Here is an 18,864-nt window from a genome sequence, read left to right as displayed (position 1 = left end):
GGTTGGTGCTTCTTCCTTGAAGATGTATATCAGTTACAGAAAATTTCAGTGCCTTCTCCTTCTAGACCATAATTGATAAGTGTTCATCACTATTCTCTTATTTAAAATGATACTCCAGTATTAATTATTTAGTTAATGAGGGAAGACAATAATGTTAGGACACACCAACAGAAGAGAACAAAAATCTAATATAGGTCTTGTTTAGATTCCAACTTTTTCTTTAAACTTCCAACTTTTCCGTCATATCGAACTTTTTTACACACACAAACTTTCAACTTTTCCATCACATCGTTCTAATTTTTACTTTCAATTTTAGCGTTGAACTAAACACAGCCATAAAACCAGAGCACGTTAAGTTCAAAAGCTACATACCAAAAGCCATCATCAACTGACGGATGAATGCATCGCTTATTCGCTTCATTGCTTGAGTTAAATTAATCGCAAGTTTAAGCTAGCTAGCTAGCTAGCTGGGGAGTTCCCACGGACTGATCAAATAGCAGACCAATCTCAAGTAAACTTTTCATCGAGCACCTTGTGTGCATCGGCCAAAGCATAGCGAAGATCCTGGCATGCATGCTTGGAGCAATCCTGACATGGCCTCTGCAGAGAGAAGAATAAGGATGTGGTGGCGCACAGCTAGAAGGCCTAAGCATCTATGGGGTCGCCGGAGCATGCTCTACATGGGCCACAGCCGCATCTACACGGACCACTACTACGACCCCATCGAGCTCCATGGGCAGCCGCCGCCACTGCTGTGAGTCTACATGGCACTGACCTCAATGGTTCCATTTGAGTTTCATGGCTTTCACCGCCGCCGCCGCCGCGTGGAACCAGGGCGCCTCTTTGTGATGGTTGGCGACGAGGGGTTAGCGCTGGCCGGATTTGGGATGGGCTGACCGGTGATGCTGTGATCTCTTTATACCTAGTGGTGTGCCGCAATCTGTGAATGGGGAGGAGACGGAGGGGATTGGGAGGAGACGCGGTGGCAGCAACGATGGGAGGAGGCACGGAGAGATGGCACCGGAGACTTGAGGAGGACGCGGCGGCGAGGGGGACGCGCGGTGTCTCCGACTATCCGCCTCTCCGGACGCGAGTAGAACGAAAGGAAATTATTCTTTCCCCAATAGGGCAGGGACGTGGAAGGGCCTATTTTTAAAAAAGCAACTTCTTAAAGGATCAAGATGATATTTTATCTATTGAGATCGGACGGTTGCTAACCACGGAACGAAGAATCGGACGGTCCATGTTTTTCTGGTGACGTGGCGCATTGTGGTGGTGAAAAACTTTAGTTTTTTCACTACTTTAGATTCGACCAAGGAAAAGAAACCAATGGAAAAAAGGTAAAACAGGGAAAGATCAGGTAGCAACCCCGCTTTTGTATGTTTTAGATTTTTTATAATGAAATATAAATTCCGGCTTTTACTTGAAAAATAACCAAGCATATTCAAATATTGAATAATATCTATAACTTTTTTATTAAAGCTAATATTTAATATATTTTTATAATATGTTTGTTTTGTGTTAAAAATATTGCTATATTTCTTTATAAATAATGTAGTTAAACTTGTGTTTTAACTTGAAAAAAGTTAAATAACTTATTGATATGAAACGGAAAGAGTCGATAAAAATCACAGGAGCAAAATCACGTCATGGTAATATTTCACTTATTAATCTGAAATTAGCCATCCCTCTTGCGAGGCAACAATTGGCTATTGTAAAACATAATGTGAAATGTAGCTGAAAATTGCTTTATCCTAGGATTTAAAGTTACATAATTACCCATCACATTTAAGTTACATCATCACCCATCACATATGTACATCCTATCAAGAAGAAGAAGAAACAAGTTTGAAGGGGGTCCAGAGTCGAAAATCTTCCGAAAAATTAATCCATTATAGCCGCTTTCTCTGATATTTCAGGTGATTCCTCCAAGACCATGCAAGCAAGAAAACCACTAGTGCTACCCCCACCGAACTCCAAAAGATGATCAACCAAGTAGGCATGGGATCATGAAACAGCCCTATCCAGATTACAAAAAAAGTTAGGCACTCTTAACATTTAATGTTCCAAATATATACTACTACCTCCGGTTTCATTTTAATTGATGTTTTAGACAATGACACGGTCTACAAAATATACCTTTGATCTTATTTTTCTATTATAATATATACAATAAATAAATGCATGTTTACTTTTATTATAGTGTTTTGAAAGACAAATCTATATATGTTGTTCTAGTTTCTTTAAACTAAATATTTTTAAAGTTATTGATGGTCAAAGTTATAAAAGTTTGACCTTAACTTTGTCCAAAACGTTAATTATTATAGAACCGGAGGGAGTAGTATATATCACGAGAAAATCAAGCGACCATAAGGTAATTTTTCAAATCAGATCAATTATTTCACAAGTGATGATGATGTCAGAAGAGAGTAACTCACCATGTCCAAACTTCATACATATAAGAAGCTCTACAATGCATATAGCTAGAGAGAGCCAGCAAAAAGCCCCAACCTTCTTCACCGGTTTGCTGGTGTGACCATGAAAAAATATATATTAGCAAGCCATTAAGTAAAATTGTAAAAAATGTGCAATGCTATTGGGCGTGCAGGGAAATTGGGATAACCTGTCTTGCAAGTAGGAGTTGTACTCACGGATGGTTGGAATAGCAATCAACCACCATAGGATTAATCTGTACACAACCAAAGGATTCCTTGGAGGAATCCAGAGGCAAAATTTAAGAAAAAATGTGTTGAGCTCCACTGTCATGAAAACAACGCACAGGAACAACACTTGTACGAACCGCAACGGCCCCATGAAAGGGTACCATTGATCCTTGTCCCATTGTGCAGGGGTGAACTGGCTCAGTGATCTTTTCACCTGCATATGCAAGTAAAGGAAGGTCGGTAAACTGTAAATGGGTTCAACCTAACTATAGTATGCAGTCTGAAGCAGAATGTAACTGCACAAATGTGCATATAGTCCAATCAGATAAAACACACTGAATGCCAGAATGGTATACAACAAAATAAATTATGAAGTCAGGTATCAATAATGGCAATTGACAGTTTAGAGTTTGGACAGAGCAACAGAAATCAATACAGTCCCACTGGGAAAACCTCACATGTTGTTTGGCGTACTACAGACAAGAAGTCAAAGTGATTTACTTTTGCTCAGCGACTGCATTGTTATAGAATGCTCCCATGGACTTAGCAGTAGCAAGAGGCTCTTGTAAGTCGTAACTCAAGAAAGAATCGATGAGGAAATTCTTACAAAAAGCACAATAGCCCAGGAAAATTCAGCAGGTACAAAAAAAAAAATCTAGGCCTAAGGGCCATGATGAATGAAGATTAAAAGAACAGTCCTAAAAAAAGGTACTAACCTATTTGCAAATAAGAAACAATTTGTTTGTTTGGTAACATACCTTGCCCATGATGCTTGGCTGTCGGCTCAGTCCAACCCACTCATATGTTTTACCGTCAAAGTAACGGACTGTGTGCATCCCCGCCCATATACCTGAATAAGAATATTAGCATTTCAGCCAAAATATTTAGATGAAGCTGAACACATAAAACACTCCATAGCCTACTGCTAAGAGTGAGGCTTATATGGCAGATTTGTTCTTCCTCCATTCACATTTACTTGTCACTTTTGACCCTAACGTGCATATGCAGGTACTCTTTCAATAACTGGTTACTGAAATAGAAAGATTGCTTTCAACCCATGAACTGATAGAAGAAGATAAATTATATTACTTCATAAACAGTAAGTGTTTAATGTCAGCAGTATGCATGTGCATCAGGTCTAAGTTTTCTTCTTAAAACTCTCAGATACATCACATCGCTATTCATTTTCTATATTATCATGTTCAGTTGATAAGAGTTAGATCCAAACAAACTGTATAAAATATGCAAACCCAAAAACACTATATTATTTTAATCTGCCTAACTTTGTTTTACTAATAACTTTAGATGTAAAAAATGTATCATCAATGTCACTGAATGTATACAACATGAAAGTCAGCTGTCTCTGATTGTCCTACCAAACCAGTTGCAGATCAAGATATCCAAGATAATACTATCCCACCAGCACTCATTAAAGTTTGGCAACATATGTCTGAATGTAAGCTGCAAAAGGTCATAATAAGCACAATACCTTGTTAGAGATAACAAGTAAAAGATAACAAAAGGTTGAGTAACCATATCTAACCTCCATTAGCTCGAAACCAATCGAGAGGACCCAAAGAAGAAGCTGGTTTCGTATCATTACAGCTTTACCCCACCAACCCAAAATATGGGCAACCACAAATTCGTCAAATAATGTCTCCTATATGTATATCAAACCGTCAAATATGATGGGGTAATAACAATGATAATAACTACAATAATAACAAAAACCAGAGCATCTTCATGAAATAGGAAGGTTCAAATGAAAAATCATACATAAATATTTATGAACTTGTTTTTAGGGTTTTCCGGAACATACAGACGGCAGTCAGCTCCATAAGATCTCTCCGGCAATTCTGCATTAGTGTACAGAAATGTTTGTCAGCACCATTTCTTCTACAATATTTAATTTCCAGTGTAAATCCTTTCGATGTAAAGATATTACCAACTCCAAGATCAGGGTAAAGGTGTTTCATGAACTGGCGAGCATCATCGCGGTTCTGGAAAACGAGAAAGAAATAAGAATTATTACAGTACAAGATATCCAAGATGTAGCATATCTCTACGTAGTTGAGGCCCCTCGCTCAAGAGTCTTGAAAAAATGCCATTTATACTGAATTTTGATAATCAAATAGTTTGGATACAAGACTTCCAACTTTTTTTTTTTGACAAGAAAATTTGCATTTGCTTGGATCTCAAGTTTTTTCTTTCACAAATACTTGCCGCTTCACGCTCCTGTAAGAACTTCCCAAAATAACCCTATGAATAATAGACATCTCCCGCCATTTTCTAACATTTTGCGTGCATGGGATATTATTGAAAGGGCATTTTTTGTCCTACTTTATCGATGTATGAATTTTTCAATAGTAACAACTAACCTGGAAAAGAAGAAAGGCTAGAGCGACAAGGTAAACGACAGCCAGTCCGTGCACCAGGCGCCAGACAGCAGGATGGGGCCTAATAAGTATCCTGTGACAATATTGCCAGAACATTGAATCATCATCATGCAAAAATATTAGAGATGCACAGTAGATTTACAGGTTCTCAAATTGTTATGAACCCAAGGAGATAAAGAAGACAAAAGTAGCAAGTACAAAAACAGCATGAGAATGGCATTGGTATTGGGTCCCTCAAGGTAATTTTTGTGTCACCATTAAAAACAACCTGACGAATAATAAGCCCTACACTTTCAAGAGAATTGGCCACTATATGGTCTCACTCATACAGTAACACGTGGGTCACCTCTTTGAAGCAGAAAACCTTCAATTTCCCTACTTAAAGCAAAATGCCTGACAACGACAGCCACTGCACTAACATAGTTCCAATGTTTGAAATACATATAAGAAGAGGGGGGCTAACTCACGTTGAAGGTGCTTGGAGAGTGCAGTAAGCAAGGAAGACTGCAATCATAGCCCAGACACCCCTGGAGAGTGTCAGTGAGAAAATATGAGTCAGTGTCACTCTCTCCCAATCATTGTGCAGTGGTGAGAGGAGAACAGCTCAAGTCCAAAAGACACAATCAAAGTAGAGAAGTAACCAGAGTTCCCTTAGATGATTGCATCACTTTCCAGTAAAGTAAAAAAAAAGGTTTTCGGTCATTACCTCTTAATAGATGTCGCACTACTGTGATAAGAAGCACCCTCTGGATCAAGCGCTCCACTTGCCCAACTGAAACGGGAACATGATTGAACATGAAATCAGACAGCACCACGAGAAAGTGAAAAGGAGAACGCCCCAGCAAGTTCACAACCAACCACTCAACAGCCTAGCCTAGCTAATGGTTGTTTCAGACACTAAGTTATATGCTTAATCCTTTCATGAAGCAATAACAACAATAAAGTTCTTGGTGAGCCGTTTCTACAGTTAAAAAAAAAAAGGACGAGAGGAATGTACTTCCCATGTAATTTGCACCTGCTAAAAATGATATGGGAAAAAATGATTGTTCTAGGGAAGCTTTCGCACGAGTCTTGAACATGATTCCGATTCTCCTCAGCCACTCGTACGCTCGGTTGTTTGCTAGCCTTGCTGAACCAGACTGCCATGCTTTCATGTTCGTTCAATCATTCAGAAACCTCAACTTGCTGGCACAAAATCACTAAATTTCCCGACCCAAAAATTTCACCTTTTTCTTTCAGAGAAAGTAAAAAAATCACAATGAGTACTACATGCCCTGCTTTCAACTCTGACAATGTTGATGCACCTGATAGGCAGAAGCCCTGGCATCTGTTGAATTGTACTTTGCCCCAACACAACAAGGCCTTTTTTTTCAGTTCTCCCACCAAGAAATTTACAGCCTTAGCCCTTAAGTCACAGGCAGAGGCAGCAAAGCGAGAAAAAAAAATAAAACATTTGTGAAATTTAATCGTGGAAGAGCACTTACATTAGAAGGCAAGCACCGACGAGGAGCACCGAGATGGTGTGCGGCTTGTAGAGCCACGCCGTCCATGGGTCGTACTCCTCGGCGCCGCCATCCGCCGCCGCTACGAGCCTCCTCTCCTCTCCGTCGCGATGCCTCGTCCTCTGCTTCGCCTCCATGTTCCCACTTCCAGAACCCTCTGCGAGATGTGACAGGAGAAAACTGCCGCGGCAGCCAAACAACACGCCAAACCAAGCGAAGCGCCTGCGCGATATAACCACCACGGATTGTCGCGGTCAGGTCAGGAGAGGCGAAAGCAAGAAACGAGACGAGACGAGACGAGGGGGACAGACAGGACATGCAGAAGAAGAAAGAAGCAGAAGCGAAGGATTACTTCAGAGCCCGAGAGAGGGAGAGAGAGAACGGGTGTGCCCTATCTCCACGCGCACGCGGAAATCTCGGCGTCGGCCGCGATCGGCGCCGCACGCGCGTGCGTGGGGTGGGGAGGAGGAGGAAGTAGGAAGACGACGATGACGACGCGGGTTGGGTACTTGGGTTGGATGAGACGAAGAAGTGGCGGTCTCGTCTTCTTTAAAACCAGGGGAGAGGAGAATGGATGATGACGACGACGGAGACGAGGGGAGGGGGGGGGGGGGGGTCGGCGTGCGTGCGGCCTCCACGTAACGCTTCGGCCTTCGGGGGCGCGCGCGCCGCCCAACGCCGCAGCGGCCGCGGCGCCACCGAGTCCGCGAGACCGAGAGGAGGCGCAGGCGGCGCGGCGTTGTTGGGCTGGTCCGTCGTGTGGGCGGGTGGCCACCGCACCTGTAACGGGGCTGGCTGGCAGAGGGTCCCGGGCGGGGGTTCCTGGGCTGGCAAAACCCGGGGTACGGTGGATTTCGTCGCCGAGTTCCAACTACCTTTGTTGTATTTTTGCGTCTTGTATCCAAAATCCCATTCATCGCCGTGTCACGTGGCTGGTGACACACGGATGTCTTGGTGTGGTAGCTTCTGCATTATGGCGGCTTATAATTGCTCTGTTTAGCAAAGCTTCATATCCTTTAAATGTTTATATTGAATATAAAGGGCCTATTTGGCTGTTATTTTTGCGGCTGCGGCGTAGCCAGCACGAACAGTGCCACCCTCATAGTGCCACCCTTATTGTGCGCAGCCGCAGCTGTGGCAGCCGGCCTGCCAAACACTCCCAAAAATTTATAAGTTAAATTGATCTTGTTTTGGGTTTAAATATAAGCCCTAGTGAGAAGATAAATTTCAGATATCTCATTAAACTCGATGAACTGAACGGTTTGAGGGAGCACTAAAATTGGAAGAAGGAAATTTGTAGAAAATATATTAGATAACCGAATTAATGCATACAAAAAATATGTAAACTCCTTGCGTATCTCCGATGGTGCATGTCACGTGAGTTTCATTTACATTTTTTGAAAAAAAATCGCCCAAGATGCACCAAATACTCATACGGCATGCCGAACAGATTTTTTAGCAAACAGTTGCCGAATTTAAGCAGGTTTCGACCGTATCTCTGTTTTTTTTTTTTGATCATTTTCGACCGTATCTAGCACACCATTTGTTTGTAGAAACGATCCGGTCTAGATACATGGGCAGGGATAAATGACGGCACCAGTCTACCTACACTGCAATTGCCATGGGGTCCTTGTTAAAGAAGAAAAAGAAATAGAGTAAGCGTTAGGTAAAAGCTACTATGACGACGGTGAGCTCAATTTGTTCGATTCCGCTTGTTCGTTTTCTCGGTTAGCCGCGGGTAGTCGTAGTACTAGCAGATAAGGAGAGGAGGACACGGTGGTGGCGACAACCGCGGCGCTGGCTGTACGATCCGCGTCCGGAGCGATCCGGGCCGTAGGTGCGGCCCCTGTCCCGATCGGCACGTGTTGGCTTGGGCATCGCGCCCAAGCCCGCGCGACGCAGGCGACGGTCACGGGTGGCGGGGGCGGGCGGGGCGGCATGTCCGGCTTGGAGCCGCCGTGCCATTTGACCGGCACGAGGCCCGAGGAGAGGCTGTTTGAGTCAAATGGTGTCACACCGTCGTCACCTCATCACCGGCGCTCGCAGCGGAAATCAGCGTAACAGGACGGACGAATGGACGAGGAGGACGATGTGCTGCTGCTGCTGATACGGCGGCGAGGGTACACTGAACGGACTCACCTTACGGGGCGAGTTCCCTGTTCGCGATATGCAAGTTGACTGTACGTGGTACAGAGTTCTTTTTTTTTTTTTTTTTTGGGTGCGCGCACACGAAAGATGCACATATACGATTCATTGATCTCACTATTACTGAGAGTGTTCGTGCGTTCGTTAGAATGAGAGAATAACGGAAAGCGACTGTTTTCCACGCGCATGTTTCCTTAGTTGTTAAATGTTGTGTTTTTAAAATATAGATAAGTTATTTTTTAAAAGAAATACATTAACCTGTTTTTAAATTTAAAATGACTATACTCTCAATTAATCAACAATAATTGCTCACCTAAATATTTTTAGATCCTGTTTGTTTCAGCTTAAGATTGTTGTAATCTAGATTATTAAGTCAGATTACTCTAAGCTGGATTATAATAAGCTGATATAAAATAATCTACGAGTTATTTGTTTCTCTGCATTATTAGAGACATTTAATGGTAGTGGATCTTTAGCCACTCAATAATCTAGAAAAAGCTCCTCTAGAGGAGATTATAGATTATAGTAATCTAGCATAATAATCTACTTATTTGTTTCAGCTTACTCCTAATAATCTAGATTATAATATCTAAACTGAATCAAACAGTACCTTAATCTACTGCTTTTCCCTCCTCTCAAACACAGGATATTGTTTTCACGACTCTACTACTACATCGCTACTCCTTCCCGTCCTTGGTTTATGAATAGAAACTTGATTTGCACTTAGAAATACTTATATTTATGAATAGATTCTAAATGCTGAAATTGCTAATTGTCGAAATAAGATTTCGGCAATAATAAAAGGGGGTGGCTATCAAGCTAGGAAAGTGGATGGGTTTGGAGACAAGGAATTTTATACAGGTTCAGACCTTCTTATTCAAGAAGTAATACCCTACTCCTGTCCGGGGATGATTCCGCCGAGTGTATTATTGATTGTATAAACTGGGAAAAAGAATCGTGCCCCGAGAGGCACACGGACCCTCCTTATATAGGGGAAGGAGTCCGCTTTACAAAGTACAGTCCATATCTTAACAGAATATGGAATCTCAGATAAAATACAATCATAACCGACTAAGATCTCGGGTATTTCCTTGACATACAAGTTAGAAACTAACCTGAGTTCTCATAAAAATATTCTATCTATATTTGGTACCATATATCCGACTAAGTTTATAACTGTCATGCAGATATGGGGTATCCATAATCTCCACAGTAGCCCCCGAGACCTTCGCAGTTGACAAAATAGCCTTCTCAAAACAAAAAACAGTAATCCGAGTGCTTCAATTCAACTTGTTCCAGCTTGCCGAGTGCTAAAAGACTGTGAAGGGCGAAAAATAAAACATGGTGCATCGAATAGATGCACCTAATTAGGTGTAACCCCCGACTATGTGGTTAGTTGAAAAACTAAACATATAGTCAAGAACCGAGTGGTTTATAACAAAGCATGCATGGAACTCAATAAAATACCCAGCCGACTGCTTCTCAATTTGAACATATCAAGGATAAAAAATACAAAAAGGGCCGAGTGATAAACACCCAAAAGGTCCAAAAATAGGTATATTTGACAGGAATCCGAGTGAGAAACTCTTAAAATGATCCACCAAATATGATAAAAATCATGGTATCAGTGAGCCCAATAGCCTAAGCTATGACTCTCACCATAACCAAATTAAGCATATAATATGCGAAGAGAAGGACTATTAATAAACCAAGTCATCTCAAATCAATCCAAACAGCTTTTGCAGCCTAATAAAGCTTACAAAAATGGCATAACACCTTTCTCTCGGGCACCTTTTTATGTGCATCATAATAATTCCAAAGAATTATTGAATCGCGTTAAAAAAGATTTTATCAGCATCGGGCCACATCATTGTGAGCACAAACTGCCAAAGCAAAAAGTGCCTAAGTCCCTAGAGATCACAACGGGCCACGCTGATTGTAATATTGGGCTGAAGTACTGTACAGGCCCAGGCCCATTAGTACTCCCGATACCCTAAAAACACCGAAGTCCAAGCGTCGTCTCATCTTCCCCGCCGAAACTCTCGCCATTTTCCCCATTTCCTGCTACAGTACAAAACTGCGCCGGCCAAACTAGGGTTCAACAATTCGCTTCAATCCAGCCTCAAAAACTTCACGAAATCACCTCCCGCATCCACCGCTCCGATTCCTCATCCCTTTCCAGCCATATCCCAGACCAAATTAAACCATCCAGATCACATTCATGGCGGAAGAAAGAGAAAGCTTCGAGAGTCAGTGAGCGCCCTCAGATGTGACAGAAGATAATCTGAAGGAGATGGTGGCGCACGGCGTTCTCCCAGCGAAGGAGATCATCGGGTGGCGACCGGCATTTGGCGAAGCATTCCCGACCCCCGACACACACGAAATCGTGGTATTTGCTCATTTCTTCTATGGCGGTTTCTCCCTTCCAACCTCAAGATTTTTTGGGGAATTCTCAGCTTCTACGGAATCAGCCTGCATCATCTGAACCCGAACTCCATAGTTCACATCGCCAATTTTGTTCATGCCTGCGAAGCCTTTCTGGGCATTAGGCCTCATTTCGCCTTGTTCCGGCGCATCTTCTTCCTCAAGCCCCAGCCAAACAAGAGCAAACCATGCGTTGTTGGGGGGGCTGGTTTCCAACTCATGGGAACCTTAAGCCAAAAATACTTCTCTATGCCCTTCAAAACCTCAAACAAAGGCTGGCACGCAAATTGGTTTTATGTTCAGAACCCTGAGCCTGCTCTCCCCGAGTACTCCTGTCTTCCTCCAGTTTACCTGGATGCTTGGAACTCACTGCCAATGGGAGATGAGGCTGCACAAGCAGTGGAACTGATGGAGAGGATGATAAAGCTAAAAAAACAAGGCCTCCAAGGAGAACAGATCACCCGACACTTTATCAAGTGTCGGTTAGCTCCAATCAAAGAAATATCTCGCACAGCCTTCGAATTCGACGGCAAACACGACCCAAACCGTGAAGATCCGGATTCTCTTGACTTCAAGGTCATGAAGGAAAGGATGTATAAGATCTTTTCAAACGCTATCGTTGTCAGCTATTCACACTTGCTGCCAGTCGTGCCGTTCAACGCATTCAATCCTCCTCCACCAGTATGTATTCAAACACTTCACAAAATATGGTCTTGTCTTTTTGTTGAATCCATTAACAATGACAGATATTCCGCCCAGGAATTCGCTTTGATGAAGTCAGATCCTCCAATCGCCCAGCACCAATCACCTCGCCGCCAAACTGGTCAAGGAAGTGGAGGGCCAAGAATTCGATCTGAAACCCAACCAAACGTTTCTGATCCAGTCAGCCAGTCAGATTCTCGCAAGAGGAAGCTGGCTCTGAGTGACGACGAAGGCGATGATACCGGAAAGCTTAGAGATAAAGGTGCGGCCGGAAGACCTCCGAAGCCAACTAATCCGAAGAAGAAAACCTCCAGTCGTCCTGTACCAAAAATCAGAAAATCTTCCAGGTACAAATCATTTAACAATCCTCCGTGTATTAATATTCTCCATCGTGAAAATAACTCTGATGGCAAAACTTGTAGGAGACCATCTGACATAGATCCTTCTGGAAAGGACTCTGATCCGACTAACATGGACGCAAGCCCCTCAAAAGAAACCGGGCCAACTGCAGAGGATCTTCCGAGTGACGAACAACCGGCAACCAACAATGTAGAACCCAGCAACGAGCCTCCGACTGGGAACCAGTCGACCGAAACTGAAGTTGGTGCTAACCAGGAACCCCCGACTGGAAACCAGTCGGATACAGGGCCAAGCCAAAAGATTCCCAAGGTTGAAGCTCAAACAAACAGTCCTCTCGGAAAGGACGCTGGCAATGACTCAGAAACCAGATCTCCTGTGAAAACACAAGAATCCACTCGTCCCCAACCGGGAATCATCACAGGTAAACACGCTATCTGAAATCATTTCGATCCAACAGACTTTATTTGATTGCTTCATCCTTATTCATGGATAAACTAGGGCCAATGATTGGTGATGAAGAAGAAATCCTCCGGATACGAGCGGCTGAGGATTCGCGCCCTCCCATTCTGGTCAAGTGGTGGGATGACAACATGCAGCCTCAAGGAATCGTGATAAATAAGCAAAAAGAGGACGAAGAGTTATGCCTACTGAAAAAGGCACTCAGCCAAGCCACCCGCATTGTAAATGTAAGCTCTTTGGCGCCTGATCTCAACCATCTCGTTTGCCATTTAGTCCAAGCGCTAATTAAACTTTCTTGCAGAGGATTCATCTTAGGAACGAAGCTAAAACGGCAACCTTAGAAAGGTTAGTCCCTCATCTGGGAACCCTCGAAGCCATCAGGAATCAGCTGCACGAGACAAAAGAACTTGCCAGGAAGAATGAACATGATCTGAGGGATCGGATCGCTGAGCTCCAGGAATCTAATTTTGAACTGAGTGGCTCATCAAAAGGTACGCACAAACCCTGCCCAACTAACTTGTGCTGTTATCTTTGTGATCTTGATTAACCAGAGTCAATATAGTGCAAGCTGCCAAGATATCTCAACTGGAGAAACAGATTCAGACTCTGGAAAATGATAAGGCAGAACTGGCAAGACAGAGGGACTCGGCTTTAAAGGAGGTTGAAGGTACCAACAATCAATACCTCAAAGCCATTATCTTCCATATGCTGGCTTATTAACGTGAATCTGTTGATGTAGACCACAAGATCAAATCCCATGCACAGTTTGATGTCTTAGTTGACAAGATCAACAGGCTTGAAGGGGCCAGGGATAAAGTCGCCAATGCCGCTACTCCACTTATCCAAGCCATGTTCTTCAATAACGCCGGTCAGAGTACACTTGATGCTGTCGAAATCTTCGACAAGCTGAGAGTCGCTCCGGATACTTACTTCAAGAGCATCAAAGAAGCTGGAAGCATGGGAGCAAGTCTGGCGTTGGCGATGACCAAATCCCTTTACCCAAGAATTGACATTGACGCCATTGATGGATTTGCAGACGGGACAAGCGAAGAAGCCGCCCTTGACCTCATCAACGATGCGCAGAAAGCCGCCGACAAGATAGCCGTTGATGTAGTTGAGAGATTCCAGGACAACGACCTCCGGCCGACTGGATCTAATAACTCCGATGATGAGAAAACTGATACTGATTGATGTACCAATGATTTTGATGATTAATGATGATGGAGGCACAATTTGTACAATACTGATGAATTTATGCTATGCTTGGTGTTCCATACTTAGCTTCTGATTTCTTAAAAGCCTTTGTCACGCCTTATTGAGCCTAAAACCCGCAAAAGCTATCAAAAACCTTCAGTCCTCATTGACTAAGTCGAAAGACCAAGCAGGGCAATGATAAATCAAGTAAGCAAATTGAATTGATAAAAATCACACTCCATTATTATCATGATAGCCCCCCGACTGAAAACTTCAAAGAAAAACTTGAAGTTAGCAGTCAAAGAGGAAAGATATAAACGAAATGCCTAAGCATAAAATCAACGAAGGTGTTCAATATTCCAAGAATTGTCGATAGGTGTACCGTCTTCACGCTTTAGTCGATAGGAACCTGGCCGGGTGATTTCAGAGATTATGAATGGCCCTTCCCATAAAGGAGATAACTTGTGCCGATCCCGTGTAGTTTGAATTTTCCTCAAAACCAGTTCTCCGACTAAGAAAGCTCGTGATTGAACGTTGCGATTGTGGTAACGGCGCAACCCTTGTAAATACCGAGTCGACTGAATTAAAGCTGCTTCACGGGCTTCTTCTAGCCGGTTGATGTCATCAACTCGGCCCTCTTCATAGCGTTCCTCGTTGAAGTTCCAAAATCGTAGCGATTCAAATTCTACCTCACTCGGCAGCATTGCTTTTGCACCGTAAACCAAGAAGAACGGCGTCTGGCCAGTAGCCCGACTGGGAGTGGTGCGCAAAGACCAAAGTATGGACGGCAGCTGTTCTGCCCACTTGCCAGCATAGGGACGCAGTCGGTCAAAAACTCGTGCTTTGATCCCTTGAAGTATCATGCAATTAGCGCGCTCGACTTGGCCGTTACTCATGCGGTGTGCCTCGGAGGCATAACAAATTTTAATGCCGAAGTCTTCACAAAAGTCTTTAAATACCCCGCCGGTAAATTGAGTGCCGTTATCAGTAATGATACGATTCGGTACCCCAAACCGATGTACAATATTGATGAAGAAATCTCTAGCTTTGTCTGCAGTGATTGTAACGACCGGTTTGGCTTCAATCCACTTGGAGAATTTGTCGATAGCCACAAAGAGATGCGTGTAACCACCGACTGCCCTTTTAAACGGGCCGACCATGTCAAGCCCCCAGACCGCAAACGGCTAGGACAACGGGATGGTTTGCAACTCTTGGGCTAGCAGATGAATTTGTCTAGCGAAAAATTGACAACCTTCGCATGTCCGCACAATCTTGTCGGCATCAGACACAGCTGTAGGCCAGAAAAAACCTTGCCGGTAAGCTTTGCCGACAATGGTCCGTGCAGCAGCATGATTACCACAAATACTAGAATGTATATCCTTCAACAATTGTCTCCCTTCCTCCAAAGACACACAGCGCTGCAGTATTCCTGATGGACTTTTCTTGTACATCTCAGTCTCATGAATAATGTAAAGTCTGCTGCGCCTGGAAATCCGCTCGGCTTCATTTTTGTCTTGAGGGAGTTCTTGTTTGGTCAAAAATCATATGAGAGGTTCTCTCCAGTCGGCTTCAATCATGCTTACGCCTTAAGTATCCGTGGCTTCAATTGCTTCTTTTCTAGGCACGGTTGGTTCATAAAGATGCTCAACGAACACATCAGAAGGGGCTGCTTCCCGTTTTGAGCCAAAATTGGCCAGTCTGTCGGCTGCCTCATTGTTATGTCGGAGGACATGGGTGAGCTCGAGTCCATCGAATTTATCTTCCAACTTGCGTACCTCTTGTCGATAAGCGGTCATATTATCATCTAGACAGGACCACTCTTTCATGACTTGATTAACAACCAACTGAGGGTCTCCACGAATGATTAATTAGCGAATGCCCAGAGAGATGGCAATCCTTAATCCGTGGAGTAGCGCCTCGTATTCCGCCACGTTATGGGACGCAGCAAAATGTATCCACAATATGTAGCTCAGTCTTTCCCCAGTCGGGGAGATTAAAACAACCCCAGCTCCAGTGTCTGTAAGCCTCTTCGATCCATCAAAATGCATAGTCCAATATTCCATCTTTTCCTCCGGCATGTCTTCTTGGCACTCGGTCCACTCGGCGAGGAAATCAGCTAAAGCTTGTGACTTGATCGAAGTTTGTGGCTTGAACGATATGTCCAAAGACATCAATTCCAAGGCCCACTTTGCAATCCATCCGTTTGCTTCCCGGTTATGAAGTATATTCCCGAGTGGAAACGATGTGACCACCGTGACCGAGTGACTTTGAAAGTAGTGAGATAATTTCCTGACGGTAATTAAGACACCATATAATAACTTTTGAACCTGAGGATATCTTGTCTTGGAGTCGGCCAAAACCTCGCTAACGAAATAAATTGGTCGTTGGACTTTTTGAATATGGCCTTCCTCCTCACGCTCGACAACCAGAACCGTGCTCACAACCTGGGAGGTCGCTGACACATATAACAGTAGCGGCTCTTGTGGATGTGGCGAGGCCAAAACTGGTGGAGTAGTGAGAAGTTTCTTGAAGTCTTCAAAGGCTTTTTGTGCTTCGGGTCCCCACTGGAAACTGTCAGTTTTCTTCAGCAGCTTGAAAAAGGGCATCTCCCACTCGCCGAGTCGTGAGACGAACCGGCTGAGCGCCGCCATGCAACCGGTCAGCTTTTGGACGTCTTTTTGGGAGCTTGGCGGTTTCATGTTGAGGATGGCGTTGATTTTCTCCGGGTTGGCCTGTATGCCTCTTTGAGATACCATAAATCCGAGCAACTTCCCTGACGGTACTCCGAAGATGCACTTTTCAGGGTTTAGTTTCATCTTGAAAGCACGAATGCTTGCAAAAGTTTCTTCTAAGTCCGCGATCAGGTCATCCTTCTGCTTGTTCTTGACGACTACATCATCAACATAAGCTTCAACATTGTGGCCGATCTGAGTTGAGAAACATCTTTGAATCATGCGTTGATATGTTGCTCCTGCGTTCTTCAATCCGAAGGGCATGGTGATGTAGCAGTAGGCCCCAAAGGGCGTGATAAAGGAGGTCTTCAAGCAGTCGGATTCTTTTAGTCGGATCTGATGATATCCCGAGTAGCAATCCAAGAAACTGAGTAACTCGCAGCCGGCTGTTGAGTCAACCACCTGGTCAATGCGAGGTAACCCAAAAGGATATTTGGGACAAGACTTGTTGAGGTCGGTGTAATCGACACACATGCGCCATTGCCCCGTCTTTTTCCTAACCAGGACTGGGTTAGCCAGCCAGTCGGGATGAAGGACTTCTTTAATGAAGCCCGCTGCTAACAGCTTGGTTAATTCCTCCTTGATCGCGTCCTTCCTGTCCTGTGCAAAACGGCGGAGTCGTTGTTTGATGAGTTTGGCGTCTTCCTTAACATGTAAAGAGTGCTCAATCACCTCTCTAGGAATACCCGGCATATCCGATGGTTTCCATGCAAAGATATCTTTATTATTTTGAAGAAAGGTGATGAGCGCGCTTTCCTATTTACAATCTAACTCAGCGTCTATTACAGCAGTCTTATTAGGATCAGAGGGATCTAAGGGAATCTTTTTTGTCTTAGCATCGCTTTCTTCGGTTTTCGACAGCTTGGTTGCAGGCACTTCCCCCTCGCTTGCCGTGGTCGCAGCCAACCGGATCTCTTCTCGAGCGAGTGTGATCTCGCGGGTTTGGGCCATCTCGCAACTTTCTTTGTCACATGTGACGGCCTGCTTGATGTCACTCCGTAGTGATATGACTCCTCGAGGGCCAGGCATCTTCATCATCATGTAGGTGTAGTGTGGGACGGCCATGAATTTGGCTAGAGCTGGTCGTCCGAGTATAGCATGGTACGCTGTCTCGAAATCAGCAACTTCGAAACAAACGTTTTCTGTGCGAAAATTCTCCCGAGTGCCGAAGGTAACCGGAAGAGTGATCTGGCCGAGTGGTGTAGCTGATAATCCTAGGATGACACCGTGGAAGGGTGCATTACTCGGCTTTAATTCCGTGCGAGGGATCTGCATATCGTCCAGGGTCTTAGCGAAAAGGATGTTGAGTGCGCTGCCGCCATCGATGAGAGTTCTTCGGAGCTTGACATTGCGAACCACTGGGTCTAATACCAGGGGGTACCGCCCCGGGTGGACCACTCGGTCGGGATGATTCGAGCGGTCGAACTTGATCGCTATCTCTGACCACCGAAGATATTGGGGCGTGTTAGGTTGAACCGTATTGATCTCCCGTTCGGTTAGCTTCTGCTTCCTCTTAGATTCATAAGCCAATGGTCCGCCGAAGATGTGATTGAGTTCCTTGCGATGGTCTTGAAAACCAGTTAGGGCATCGTCTTCATCGTCTTTCTTCTTTGATGTGCCTTGATCTCCGTCTGAATGCTTACGTGCGGTCTTGGCATATTGCTCCGCAAATTGCTTGTAGATGAAGCAGTCTTTGGCCACGTGGTTGGAGTTAGGATGATGCGGACATTGGGAGTTCATTATTTTGTCGAAGGTGTTGATGCGGGAACGTTGTCGGGAAGATGTAGAGGTTGTTGCCACAAGTTCTTCGGGCTTACGCTTGCGATCCTTGTGGTTGTTACTTCCACTCCCTCCTGCAGTCGGCGTGTCCTTCTTTGGCTTCCAAGTGGTGCCCGACTGCTTGGACGCGGTAATAGCATCTTCGGCTTTGGCATACTCGTTGGCTTTTTCAAACATCTGCTTGACCGTCCTGGGAGGTTTGCATCCGAACTTGCCGACTAGGTCGTCGTGGCGAATGCCTTTGGTAAAGGCAGCGATGATGACGTCGTCGGTGATGTCGGAGATCTTGTTGCGTTTCTCGGAAAAGCGTCAAATGTAATCTCGAAGGGATTCTCCAGGCTTCTGAACGACGTTGTAGAGATCAAACTGTATACCGGGGCGTTCAAAGGTGCCCTGGAAGTTGGCGATGAAGTGGTCGCGTAGTTCTGCCCATGATCCGATTGTGTCGCGGGGTAGCCCGTGAAGCCAGGACCGGGCAGAGTCCGCCAAGGCGACGGGCAGATAGTTT

At 44.4% G+C, this 18,864-nt stretch overlaps 1 protein-coding gene across 1 annotated transcript; it reads right to left on the bottom strand.

Moving 5' to 3' along the window:
• Positions 1-1,647: 1,647 nt before the first annotated feature.
• LOC127772534 (CDP-diacylglycerol--serine O-phosphatidyltransferase 2) lies at positions 1,648-7,159 on the bottom strand. Its single transcript, XM_052298467.1, has 13 exons — positions 6,914-7,159; positions 6,544-6,783; positions 5,766-5,831; positions 5,527-5,586; positions 5,042-5,132; positions 4,609-4,663; positions 4,440-4,519; positions 4,207-4,323; positions 4,040-4,124; positions 3,422-3,513; positions 2,624-2,877; positions 2,439-2,527; positions 1,648-2,020 (listed from the first exon to the last, which is right to left on the bottom strand). Exons 2-13 carry the CDS (start codon positions 6,696-6,698, stop codon positions 1,893-1,895), a joined length of 1,272 nt encoding a protein of 423 aa, XP_052154427.1. The 5' UTR covers positions 6,699-6,783; positions 6,914-7,159; the 3' UTR covers positions 1,648-1,892.
• Between the last annotated feature and the right edge of the window lie 11,705 nt (positions 7,160-18,864).

Source organism: Oryza glaberrima, chromosome 5 (assembly GCF_000147395.1).
Source record: "Oryza glaberrima chromosome 5, OglaRS2, whole genome shotgun sequence".
Taxonomy (NCBI): Eukaryota; Viridiplantae; Streptophyta; class Magnoliopsida; order Poales; family Poaceae; genus Oryza; species Oryza glaberrima.
The sequence above is the reverse complement of the archived record's forward strand: the minus strand, read 5'-3'. Positions and strand labels throughout refer to the sequence as shown.

What these genes read in the sequence shown, in the direction of transcription:
- LOC127772534 (XM_052298467.1), bottom strand. Translation starts at nt 6,698, where the DNA reads ATGGAGGCGAAGCAGAGGACGAGGCATCGCGACGGAGAGGAGAGGAGG. An exon ending in AGTGCGACATCTATTAAGAG is followed by an intron (nt 5,587 to 5,765) that starts GTAATGACCGAA and finishes GACACTCTCCAG; the next exon opens with GGGTGTCTGGGCTATGATTG. An exon ending in CTTGATCTGCAACTGGTTTG is followed by an intron (nt 3,514 to 4,039) that starts GTAGGACAATCA and finishes ATTCTTATTCAG; the next exon opens with GTATATGGGCGGGGATGCAC.